Here is a 13,408-nt window from a genome sequence, read left to right on the forward strand (position 1 = left end):
ACGTGATACTGGGTGCTGGTGTTCATCTAGAAAATTTGCCAGTACATGGCGTTATATATAGGTTGATTGTCAACTTTGTGATTGCTTTAGAATATGAAGCAATTTAATGCTTAACATGATGGTACCAGCAAAGGAAAGTTCTAAGTGGGGCAGATGACCCTGTTTTCTCAGCCTCTGTGGAGTTCTTGTCATCTGTGTAACATATAGATAAAATCTCATATCGAGATTACTGTCCTGTTAGAGCTCTTCAAATGATGGCAATGTTGCTATACTTCCTCAGAAGGAAATCTGGTGATACAGCGTTTTGCCAGATGAGTGAAGTTGCCAGTCACAGTCTCTCTGTCAGGATATATTCAACCAGCCAATTGCTAAAACTTTTTAAAAATCTGCATCGCCAGTATGAAGATTTGTTTGCCACCTTGCATTTTATTTTATGCAAAGCAATTCTTTCATATTCAAGTGTCGTCTTATTCTGAAACTATTGTGTGCCAGATTGTTTTGTAGCTCATTATAGACATTCATATGATCAAATTACCGCATTTTCTCTGTGTGTCTGTGTGTGTTTTTCACACAATATATCTATATGTAAACTAGAACAGAGAGAGAGAGAGTTCAAATTATTCTAATGGCAGTGAACAAAATGGCAGAGACAGTCCTGTAGGCACCAACATAAGCTGGCACATCACATATCCAGGTGCTCTCTGTGACCTAGAATGCTTATGTTCACTTTTCCTTTTAATCCTTTCCGTAGACATTTTGTGTATTTTCTTACTGTGGTGTCCTATGACATAAAGAGGAGCATCTGTAACCTAGTGTAAGGTTTTGAAATCCTGCAAGATCTCTGTGATTAACTTTTCTTCTTCATGGTGAACTGAAAGGCAGCATTCAATCTGAAATCAAGGGGGAGATCCTGTAGAGGATTTTAGGTCAAGCCTGGCAAGACTGTTTTAAACACTATGGACCTGCAACTCCTGCTGACTTCAAAGAAAATTGAAGATATTCATTATTTCTCAAGACGAGGTCTAGAATAAGAAAGCAGCTTTAGCATCTTACTGCAAATATTATTTTTACTCCTTTTCAGGGAAGGGAAGAAGTATATTTTCCTTAATGGCTTGAATTAGTTTCTCTCAAATTAAAAAAGACTCGCTTGTTTTGAGAGGAAGAGATTCCTGTAAGAGACACCCATTTTCAATGTCACTTACATGTATTTGGATGGTGCTTGGATATTTAAGAACATTTATAATTTAGAAATGTTGACCTTCTTATGAAGGCATGGGAGTGAAAGTCCCATTGGCTTTTGAGAGAGACACGTTTAGCTAGTAAAGAATATTTATGCAGGTACTGAATTGATTTAATATGCCAGCTGTGTGTGGCTTCAGCTTCTTACTGTCATTCTTTAGCGAAGGATAAGCAGCCAGATGCTTTTCAGCTGGCTCTCAAACAGAAAAGAGGTCTGGGATGCTACTCTTCAAAAGATTTCAGATGCCAATAAAAAGAATTGAGTGTAGTGAGTTCATTCATTCTGATGGCAGCTGTCCCACTGTTTCATCAATTTGAGGGATGTAAATTAACGTTTTGAGATTATTCCCTGTGGAACAATCTAATAGGAACCAAGCAGAAGCATGTAAACATTGAACTGATTTGAAATGTAAATACCCAAAATAATGTGGTGATTTGTCAAACTAAAAGGATTACAGATAGCTGTCCAAAAAAGATACTGGAAGCTAGAAACAACAGAAATAAGGGCATTAGTCTTCTTTACCCTGCGTGACAAGGGTAATAAAACCACATTGATAAAGTCAGGTAGGGAGGTTAAATTAACTTTCTTTATTGGCCATTTTAATTTCAAAAGCATATAAAACTGAATAAGTATTAGATTGCTGCTATTGAATTGAATGAGATTCTGGTTTCATTTCATTTTCATGTCAACTGTGCTTTATTTATTTTCCTTTCTTCGTTATTTATGTACACTCACAAAACCATATTTAATATTATTTATGGGTTTTGATTTAGAGTGACTAAAGGGAGACTGTACGAGATTCTTGTCAGACTGTGTTGTGCATTCTTGCAGCTCTTAGCAAATGTAGTGTAGTTTTTCTGGCTTACGTATAGTGCGCTAACACAGGAGAAGTTAGTGTATATTACATAATTAAAGGGCCAAATTTTAGATATCCCTATTTCTGTATTTGAGGATCTCTAGCATCGAGGGCTGTAATTGTGAGCTGATTCATTACAAGCTGTGAGATATCAATTATCTAACATTTTTACCTGCAGCTTCCTATCTGAATTTGCTAGTGATTAGACTTCTGTCTGGCTGTTATGATCTTCGGTAGGAGATCCTGTGTATGTCCTTCCCTTTCGCACAGGGGCTGACACTGGAGCAGGTAGCCTCGGGAAAGAGGAGAGGACAGTTATGAAGAGGGAGTTCTGTGTATGAATTCACAAAATTCCTATTGCTTTCAGTAGAACTTAGAGTTTCTTTAAGAATTTAAAAAAAAAAAAGGGGTGGGGCATGGGGAGGAGCGAGAGAAGAAAGCTAACAGTGCTATGTTTCTTTTCATGATTTAGCTCCTTGCTTTTCAAAGAGAGGCTTTGCATTAGTAAAGGGTACTTTGGTGATACCCATATTTTGTGACAACGTAAATTAGTTTTTCTGAGGGGTGGTTGCAAATTTTATTGTCTCAAGACAAGCATCCAGAATCACCCACTTTTATAGGATGTTGAGCTTGAATTTCAGCAGGAGCTGTTTAAAGTAACTTTCAGTTAAAATGTTCAGATATGCTTGTTAAAAGAAACAGAACATGGAAAGGACTTCAGCCCATTCCTGTAGTTTTATCCTATAATCTGAATCCCGTGCAACAAAGCCAGGGTCAGCATCAGTAGGTACGATTGTGCTGTTGCATTAAGGTCAATGACAATGGCAAGATTCTCTTTAGATGTTAAATCTTTCACCAGATAAAGTCCACATATATTTCATCAATATATTACAGGCATACTGACTCTGGGACCTCTGAATAATTTAACACCTGAACATACTTGTTATTGTTCAAATAAAAGCTTTGTATAGCCTGATGAATTGAGTGAAAGTTCAAAGTGATATGAAGTCCTAAGGGGTTTGTGCATCTCTGAAATCTTCATCTGACAGATAATTTAAACAGAGAATAAAAAAGTTAAAAGTTAGTGTACAACAATGGGAATGGTTGCTTAGGGAAAAAAAATGAAATTAGAAGAGTATCAGGAAAACAAACATATAGAACTTCGTTTTCTCCTTGCTGGTCTCTAAGGAGTCAAACACATGCTTGGAAGCTCCGCTATAATTCTTCCCTTCTGTTCCCACACCCCTCTTAAGCAACAACACTGGACTTAATTATATTTTCTTGAACTTAATTGTTCTCATACTGCTGTTCACAAAACAATGTCGTATAAATGAAAATTGGAGAAGAACTTTTGAATCAGCTTCTAATAAAAAAAAATAGCCCCTTTCTAATTTATGTATTTTAGATTCCACACTTCTTGGAATCTCCCGTGTTTGACCTATTCTTTTCAAAATTGCTTACGAGTTCAGTGCTGCCAAGAGCGCACTATATACTGCGCTGAGATACAGGGTACACTGAGATCCAGTAAACTGATATCTATCAATCCTTTGTTCTCTTCTTTTTACACTTTGTATGGTTATTGGAAATACCATGGAGTTTTGCTTTCCATCATGAGATGTAGGTGAGCCAGCAATTCTGTCTTCGTTCCCTGTTGTTTGTGTAAGTGGACAATTTATAGATGCACTTGATGATATGAAAAAAGTATTTCTTGCAGAGAATGTGACCTCCTACAAATTCAGTCAGCTACTTTTCTTACAGTAAGGAGTAAACATGATTTATCTCTGCAAGCTTACTTCATAAAACATTTGCTAAGCCTAAATGAAAGAGAAATAGGCCTTAACAAAAACAACCCATTTTCTGAAAGAGAAGGAAGAGAGGATTTGATTAACTGCATGTTGCAGTTGCTGGTGGGTTGGCATTTATGATCCAGCAAATAAAACAGCTCTCTTCAATGAACATGGGGAGTGGTATCGTACTGAAAACATCTAACAAATGCTTTTGCATATCTAAAAATTTGCTATTCCGTTCTCTCCTCAAAAGTACTACATCATTTTATCACCTATGTGACTTAGTTTTCTGATGTGTTGTTACTGGCCTGGAGTACTGTGCATAGGAATTTTGTATGGATCTGGTAAAGAATTAAGATTTGTTCTTGAATTCTAGTAAATACTGTATTTTAATAATTGAGAGCTGTTTGAACTCCTTGAAATTCAATACCAAATTGTGTTGTTTTTTTTTCTTTTTGCCAAGAAGCAAAATGTTCAGTAAAAATTCTGTTCTTTTCAATTGTCACTATCCTTTCAATAATGTAAAAATTGCTGCCTCAAAAACAGTAGGTCTTAGGGATCTATTTCAGTAATATTTGCATTTCACAGTTTTCTAATAAAAGTCCATTAAGGTTTACAGTGAATTTTTTACTTCAATCAGTTGGCCAGGGGAAAAGAAAATGAAAAAGAAAGAAATGGGTGCAGTAGATGTTTTTTCATGTGGTTTTCGATGGATTCTCATCTCAGTGCTACTAGAGGAATTGTTTGACTTCAGATTTATTCAAATAAGAGCAGTTTTGAATGAATGGCTGCTGAGAGATTAAAGCTGTCTCCAAAGACCTGTGTTCCTGGAACTTTGCAGCTCTCTGCGTATAACTGAGATGCTGTGTTACTGCTTTCAGTATTCTGTCTAGCTATACACTTATTAATCAAAAGTGCTCACTACACATTTTGTGTAAAACTGACATTTTCTTTCAAAACTGTTTGATTTCTAATTTCTGTGCTGTATTTCCATTAATCATCACAATACCAGGTAGTTATTGGAAAGGTGAAATTTGGGTAACCTCTTCAATTTCTCCGTAGGTAAAAGAAGAGGAGCAATCAGCCAATCACACTTTGATGATTCAAGAGACGCTGCAGCAGGCTTCAGTGGAGCTGTCTGAACAGCATCACCTGGTAGTCTCATCAGATGAAGTGGAGGGAATTGAGACAGTGACTGTCTATACACAGGGTGGAGAGGCTTCAGAATTCATAGTTTATGTTCAGGAGGCTATGCAGCCTGTAGAAGAACAAACTGTGGAACAGTCGGTGCAGGAGCTCTAGAGAACAGCGTTCAAAGGAGATGGCTACTAGATTTGCCAAAGCCAAAAGTTTGGGGGTTTTTTCCTAGCCAAAAGCAAGCAAGCTGACAAATTTTCAGTTAACTTGTGAAGCGAGACCTTGGTACTAGATAGTGATCTGACCGGTTGGATGATACCGGTAACTTAGATATTATGTACAAAACCTCCTCAGACTTTTTTTTTTTTCTAAAAAATGTTCGTATTTTGAGGAAGAAGTATACTTCCCCTTCCCAGAAGATCTCTCACTTGATTCCTGTAAATCCCCGTGAATATTGTCTATTCAAAACTGTGTTATCCCACAATAATAAAACATCTATAAAGGTAGCTAGAATGTCTAGAAAAGTCCGTACATCCCATTTTATAGATACTTAATATGTATTTGACCTGACTGGAAGCAGAGTTGTTTTTTGTTTAAATTAGAAGGGCTTATTTCTGAGTGCATGCTTAGAATGTGTTTGCCAAGTTGTGGATCTAACCCAAACAAAGGCTTGGGACTTTAATTAGACCCATACCACAGATGGACTGTAGTTAGTACTTGTGAGATGATCCTTTGAGTTTGGGAGGTATTTAAAGCCATATATGATAATTCTGGGTACCAGTAGGATGACTGTTATTTAGATAATTGAATAATGATAACACTTTCCATCCCACTGGATAAATACCTGTCCGGTACCATATGATGAAACCAAATCTGTCAAATCAATGAAATATTCTTTTGTTTTTAAGAAAAAAATTATATTCAAATGATTTGTAAATGCTATAAAAGATGTATGTTCATATGTTTTAAACTGACGTGCTTGTAAATATGATTGTGTGAAAGAACTTGTACAAAAAACTTAAGTAAATATTGACAAGAATCTAGATAGTCTTAATTATGCATGTATATAGTTCCAGATTTTTCTCCATGAATCTTGAATTGTTTCTGATTTAATATTTTTAAATTTGAGCTATAAAGTTATTAATTAATAACAAAATTGTCATGTTTTCTTCTAATGCTCTCATTTCTTAAGTGTTGGCTTCCCTTTCACAGCTAAGTAAAAAATGCTGTTTTGCATTGACTGACAAATTATTCCCCCAGTTAGTAGTCTCTAATCAAGAAAGTAGCATAATGAAATCTAGGAGGATCTTTCTGTGTGATTGAACTTATTTATGGACATTGTGGGTAGAAAAGTGGAAAAAAGCTTTTGGCTATGTTGATGTAATGTAGCAAGTTGGTTGTCTGCCTCTTCTAAGTCTGCTAGGTTCTATTCATGCTATACAAAATCAGAGTGCAAACATTTAGTTGTAGCTTCTCCCTTAACTATGGTCATAGGGAATTTAAATTTGTTAATGGAAAAGAACTGAAAATCATTCAACTTTGGTGGTAGCTATGTTTCCTCTGATTTAATCTTGAAAATGCACAAGAAGCCCCGGGGATGTTACATGTGTAGAATGGAGACCTTTTTGCCGTTTGGTGTAACTGGCTGGAGCCGGTCACAAATGTCAGTGTTGATTTCTTACGTCTTCAGTAAACTTGACTAGAATGAGCCACGACGTGTTTAATGACACTTGCAATGTGATGGAAACTGCTGCATCAAATGTATCAACTTGATTAATCTGCATAAGAAACTTTGGTTTTGTAATTACTGGTTAAAATTCAGTGTTGATTTGCAAGAATAATGTTTTCTATTATCTGAAAGAGAAGAAAGCAGTCTCAAAGTTTTCTTAGAATTTATTGAAATATTTACGGCCCATTTGCTGTTAAAACCACATTTGGAAGAGCATCATGATCGTATGTGGTAACAGCTATGTTCTTAAAGTAAAACCTTTCTGAATCAGTTCAACAATGTATTGTATTATTATCTGACTGGGGGGGGGAACAGAAAAATATTTTGCTATGCATCACTCGAGAATTCTTAAGTAAATTATTTCCAGATAGACGCAGTACTTCTGTCTGAGAGGTGTGTCTGTATTTGGAGGAAGGGTTTTGGTTTTTCATTTATTTTAATTCCAATATATCACGGCCATGCATATCTACTGTAATTTAAAGTTTGATTTGTAATTGACGAGTTATAGCACATTTTCCTACACTAAAGCATAAACATTTTTGTGAATTTTCTGTATCCTTTTTTTTTTTTTTTAATTTTAAAAATACTTTTCAATTCAGGTCTTTTCTTAAGTTCCATTTCTTTTACCAACTCTGCTTGGAAATGCAATGGTTGGAAACTCACGGGGTGTAAGTCAGGAAGGACTCAGCTGTGCCGAGTACTGCACATTGATTTCTTGCCTTCGTAATTAATACATTTTCTTCTTTCTAGAATATGCAACATCTGTAATGCTGTGAGGAGATAAGCACGTCCTCTTTGATGTAAGCCGTTGTACTTTACAAAGTGAATGTCCAAAGATTTGCATTTTTTTCAGAAGCATAAAGAAAACAGAGAGCTTTGTTTATACCCAGCGTTTGTTTTGAGAGGCCACAGCTGTTGCAGTTGTCTTTTGTCTGGATTTGGAATGACCAAAAAGGTAAGAATTAAAATTTTGCTTGGCTAGCTCTGCTTCTGTTATTACCTAAACAGCACAGATTGTTTTTAGTGTAGATTCAACTCCTTTTATTCAATTAATCTTTTCTGAGGGTTAAGTGACCTTTCAGTTCAGGGGAGACAAGCAGTTACAGTTTTAAGTTAGTCAAGTAGCTCCCGTTTCTGAAGATGATACATTCTTCCCACACACTAGCAATTTTCATTAGCATTTACTACACTATATGATCTTCTGTTTTTTCCTCTTTGACACCTGAGGAGCATCCTGGCTTTAGGCTAACACTTGGCAAATATTACTCTTTAAAAGCTTATGCATGCATAAATCGAGTAACTGATGGGCTAACTGATCTGCACAGTTAAGAACACATCAGATGTTTCTGGGAACGTGTGGAGCACAGAGGGGAGAGAGGTCTTGGAATCGTGCAAAGATTTTAAGAAGTGGAAGAAGGAAGCTGCAAATAATTTTAGCAGCAGCAGAGTCTTACTTAACGGAAGGTAAGATTATGATGCTTGAAGCTGACTTCTTCCAAAGGTCTTACAGAAATTAGGAACACTACTCCTGGAAGGACCTCGTTACGGAATGGTGTGAACATCTGTACACAAAGGCGAAAATTTGGACCTCGCAGGGCAAAAGGCACAGGAGAGGGTATGGGAAACGGCGGTTCCAAAATTTTTTACATCCCTAATTTTTTGTATCCACAGAAGGTAATTTCTCTTTCCTGGGTAGAGAAGATGGGATCTGCCTTCCTTTCTGATGTGGTTTAGTTTCTGTGGCTGGTTGTGGTTCCTCTCGACCCCAGCACCGTTTCTTGATATTAGTGATTTTAACCAGCTGTTGTAGCATCCTAACTTACATGAAATTGCACTAATAGAGGCTTTGTACTGGATCTGTATCACTTACCTGCAAAATCCATGGGATGAAAAGAGAAAGGAACTGCATATTTCTACTTTGCTGTTTTACCTCAAATTTTGGGTTGTATGAAATCGCAGCTAGAGACAAAAGTACTGCAGAGATGATAGTGTTAGACCAGTTGTTCCTACTGTAATAAGGAATTAACACTCTGAGTATATATGCTTGAAACGAATGCTTTTAATGGCATGTTTTCAAACAAGATTACAGAAGTGATGTTGCTGCAAGTCTGAGATTTTCAAAATGTTTAATAAATTTCTTCTAAAGTTATAAAGTTCTGAGTCCATACAGCATCCTAGCGCTGCCATATAGAATATGGCACTTAATCCATTCGGTCTTAATAAAGGAAAAGAAAAATGATTTCATATTCCAATAAATTTGCTCACAACATGGACATGGCCTTTACAAACTTCAAAACAAAACAAAACACACTAAAAAAACCCTGCATCTCAAGACAGAAATAATATTGCAAGATATTCAAATGTTCAAATAAATGTTTTAAGATCCAAGCGGGCAGAGAGTTTGAGAGTTTGACATGTGAGGGAACCTTTTGGAGCTGTGTGCAACAGGATCGGGACTTGGGTTTTGGCTTGAACTCTTTGTGCCTGCCTATAGAGGATGCTCCAGATTGCTGAAGCTTCAGCAAAGTTAATGGAGGTGTGAAAATTCACCCAGTGAGGAAGTTTTAAGTACCTGGCCCTTCTGAAAATCAAACTCTTGGAATAAAAGCAGACTGAATACTTGAGACTGACCACTTTGGGAAAACTTTTTTCCAAAGTCACACCTGATCTTTTATGGAGGTAGGAGAATTATCAACCAGTTTTATGCCTTAAAAGATGGCGAGGCTGTCTTTTCGTGTCTTGCTTAAATATGGAGTTGTATTTCTGTAAGAACAGTGAGGTTCAACGGAGGACTGTGCAACTAGTATTGAATTGAATATTGATTTTTATTTTTTAATTCTTTTGATCTGAAAATGATGACTTATCAGAGTGCATATAGAGCTGACTGAAACAGATGGTGTTCACAAAATCGTAGTATATGGATTGTTATAGTTTGTTTTGTGGTTTGTGGTTTCTTTTATTTTTACACCAGATTGCAATTTCTGCTTTTTGTAGGTATGTTTGAGCTGTATCTGAAAGTTTAAACAGGGAAAGACATGAGCTCATTTGCAGACAGCATCATTAGCAAAACTGATTTCTTTAGGTAGTGCTAATAATACCGTCTTTGCTCATAATGTGATAAACTGCAGATGTTCTTTTCCCTTTTGTAATACGATGGTAGTGAGGTTACTGAGTTGTACTGCACACGGCTTGACAGCTTCTCAATTTGCATTTCCAGCTTTTTCCCATCATTAGCGGACATCATTTCTATCAATAGCAGCACTACTGCATTTGTCTTTTTTTCTTCCTTGAAATGAGGACAACTTTTCATCTTGGAAGACTTTCATGTTCACTCAGTCACAAAGATGTATTTTGGCACATCCTGAGAGTATCGGGCTTGATATTATCACATAAATGTGCAGTATCATATTCATCTCTGCTGTAATTCCACAAGGTACAGGTAATTGGTTAGGTGATCTTTCATGTGTTCCAGTTCTCAACTTGCCTGTATTGGGCTTTAAGTGATTAAAAGCAGCACCACACATTTCAAAGGACGGTGCAAATTACAGAGCTCTTGTCGTATGTTGCTAACAAAAAATTCTGTTCAGGTCTGTTGTGTTCCCCTCTGTCAATCTTTGAGATGGTTGAGGCGGAGAAAAGAAGCCATCACGTCTTTCTTGGTAAATACTAATGGATACAAATACTCTGCTGATATGTAAACATAATTCCTTTCAGTCCTGTACAAAGCAGATCACAGTGCTAACTCACCATCCCAGAATGACTTTCTCAGAACAAGTTGCCAGTGAACAACTTGATCCCTTTTTCTCAGATTAACCAGAAGAATGTTTTAGAGTACAGAACATGTTGATGCTTACGGGAATGGCTTGCCACATTGATAAAAAGCCCTCAACTATGACAGATATTTGTCAAGGGGTACAGACTCAGCCCTCAGTTGTCACGGAGCTAAAGTTCAACATAAGAATGCTAGAGAGAGACTGCTGCAGCTGCAGCAACATCTGGTTGGCAAGTGGCTCCAGCTGGGCGGTATGTTCCTGATCTGACAGCACGGTGTGCAGGAGGGGACTTCAACTGAAGAGTTCAAGAGTTGCTTGCTTGTTTTAGTGCAGCTACCTACTTTCTTCTCTCTGCTCTCTAAATGAAGTTTAAGGTGCCTAATAAAACTTAAATTAATTTGTAAGCCCTTTGGATGAAGGAAAGGGATGGCAATAGTTATCCTAGTTTTTAAAAAAAAAAAAAAAAAAAAAAAATCTCTTTTACATGCACACATTGCTCCTGCACCCCCAACTCCTCTCCCCCTCGGGCGCAGGGGTGGGGATGGGGGTTGCGGTCAGTCCATCCCAGCCCCTCTCGCCCGCTCCTCCCTCCTCACACCTCTCCCTGCTCCAGCGCGGGCCCTTCCCCGGGCTGCAGTCCTTCAGGGACAACCTGCTCCCGCCTGGGCTCTCCACCAGCCATGGTTTCTTCAGGGGAAGGCTACACTTAGTAGAGCTCGGTGTAACTGGACTGGCTTTTTTTTGTTTGGGTTTTTTGTTTGTTTGTTTTTAACTCAGTGGGTTTTTTTCTGCTGAGCTCAACTGGTTCTATATCAGCCTACAACTCCTCAGAAACCAAGACAGGAAGAAGTTGGAGCTAAGGATTCCTGAAAATTTTCTTTGTCCTTTCCCCTCTCTCTCTTGAATTGGGTTTATGTAAGTTGACCAGGTGATTGATGCCAAGTGCCCATGTGTACGGTGGTCAACAATATTTAAGGATTTAACCAGAGGATAATAGGCAGGGCTTAGTGTGATAGAAAAACACGGAATGGTGGGATGTCATTGAGCAAAAGAAATATTAGGCCAAATAACAGTATTAACATCCTGTTGGGGAGAACTGTTAGCTTGAAAGATAGTGCCTGAAACAGAAGCTCCTCTTCTTGAGTTACTCTGTGATTGCACTGAGTAAAATACAGGCAGACATTAGAACTGAGCCTGGTGGGAAGAACAGGGCAGCTGACCTCAAAGGATTCTCTTACACCTCAGATTTCTGGGCATTTAATAACAACAAAGGAGAACAAAATGACATAAGACCTGTTTTATATTCAGAGCCACGCCTAACAAGGGTGCTTGTCAGCTTACTCTGAAGGAATTGATGGGATGGGCATTGATGGGATGTTAAATAAGAGCAAAATTCTCACTTATATTTTCTTACTCTTGTGTCACTTATTCTTCACGAAAAGTCCAATGCAAGACTTGAAGTGCGTAGTGGTTGCCAGTAAAATACAAAACCCGATAATAAACATCTCAGTGCTACAAATGACCTTTTTATTCTCTATAAAAATATTTTTAACAGTCTTGTTTGCTGAAAGTGGATGAAGAGGGAAATTACAGTCAATACATTGCACAGAGCTCTGCCTGATTTTTTAAATGCTATAAAGTTCTCTGAAAAGCTGGAAATAACTATCAGCCTAGGTAATTAAAAGGGATCACAAGGTCTTCAGTGTTTTGGAATGAAATCAAACAATTAGGAATTTATAGAACAAGCTTTGTTATGTTTTTTCTTCAGTTTGAGGAATGTTATCTTCTGGAAAGTAAGGGATCATTTGTGTCATGCACCCCAATGAAATACACTGTAAGTGTATTTTACAGGGAAGCACAAGATATATGAAAATGAGACCATAGGAGCTACCTCATTTGTAATATTCTTTATGAGCTAGCAATGAAATAAATGACAAAATATCAAAGTGTATTACAGAGCTAGTCAATGTTTTTACAATTTGTTTTGGAAATGGTTCCCCTTTTTGATTAGCCTTGATAGTATTTATTTTGCTACTACCATTAGGAGTGAAAATACTTTCTGGGAGCTGAAAGCTGAATGGGCTTGGAGTATTAAAAATAGAGTACAGACTTTTTTGGTGCTAGGTAGCTTGTTCAAATCCATATTCAAATGGTAGAAGTCAAGTATTTCCTTCGTCTAATGGTAACTGAATGAGTTAAAGAGTTCAAATCCAAGATACAATAGAAAAGGTCCAAGTCAAAAAATCTCCATGTAATTGGGAATGAAGTAGCATGTCAGTTTGTACTGAAACAACAAAACTTCAAGCAGCCACATGGAGCCTGAATTTAGGTCATCCTCAGAGTAGTTGAAAAACACGTTAGTAGATCAGTGGGAAAGTTTCTGTGGCTGTTGCGACACGAGTTCTGTGACACACCTTTTCTTCTCTGAAAATATGATTTACAGTTTTGGTGAAGACAGGTGTCGGGTAGTTGGCTTTTTAGATTATTCTGTCTGAAAGCTAACACCTAGTACAGAGATATTTTTGTGTTAGAACAATGCAGTCCAAGCTGCCAGAATTGGAATAAAAAAAAAAAAAAAGATTTAAAGAGAACATGTTGCTGATGAGAGCACGCTTCACGAGTGGGACTGGGGTAGGAGTGGGAAGTAAATAATCCTGGGGCAACTGTAAGAACTTCAGACTAGAAAAAGAATGGAAGACAAATTAAGAAACTTTTTTTTGTGATCATGTTATCAGTTTTCATCATGTAACAAGCTCAGGACTTGTAATACACACCCAAATTTCACAAAAAAAAAAAAAAAAAAAAAACAAAAAACACAAAAAACAAAACAAAACAAAATCCTTGCTTATCTTACCTTGTGGCTTGTGTTGTCTCATTACAGCAAGT

General features: G+C 37.2%; 1 protein-coding gene across 4 annotated transcripts in view; it reads left to right on the forward strand.

Moving 5' to 3' along the window:
- Positions 1 to 6,300, forward strand: part of ZFAT (zinc finger and AT-hook domain containing) — a 92,716-nt gene extending 86,416 nt beyond the window's left edge. For all 4 annotated transcript variants that reach the window (XM_082313348.1, XM_082313347.1, XM_082313349.1 and 1 more), the window contains one exon: positions 4,946 to 6,300. In XM_082313348.1, the coding sequence (XP_082169474.1) occupies positions 4,946 to 5,185 (240 nt within the window). In that variant the 3' untranslated portion in view covers positions 5,186 to 6,300. The remainder of the gene's footprint in view (positions 1 to 4,945) is intronic.
- The last annotated feature ends 7,108 nt before the right edge of the window (positions 6,301 to 13,408 follow it).

The sequence above is a fragment of the Platalea leucorodia genome, assembly GCF_965183815.1.
Source record: "Platalea leucorodia genome assembly, chromosome: 1".
NCBI lineage: Eukaryota > Metazoa > Chordata > Aves > Pelecaniformes > Threskiornithidae > Platalea > Platalea leucorodia.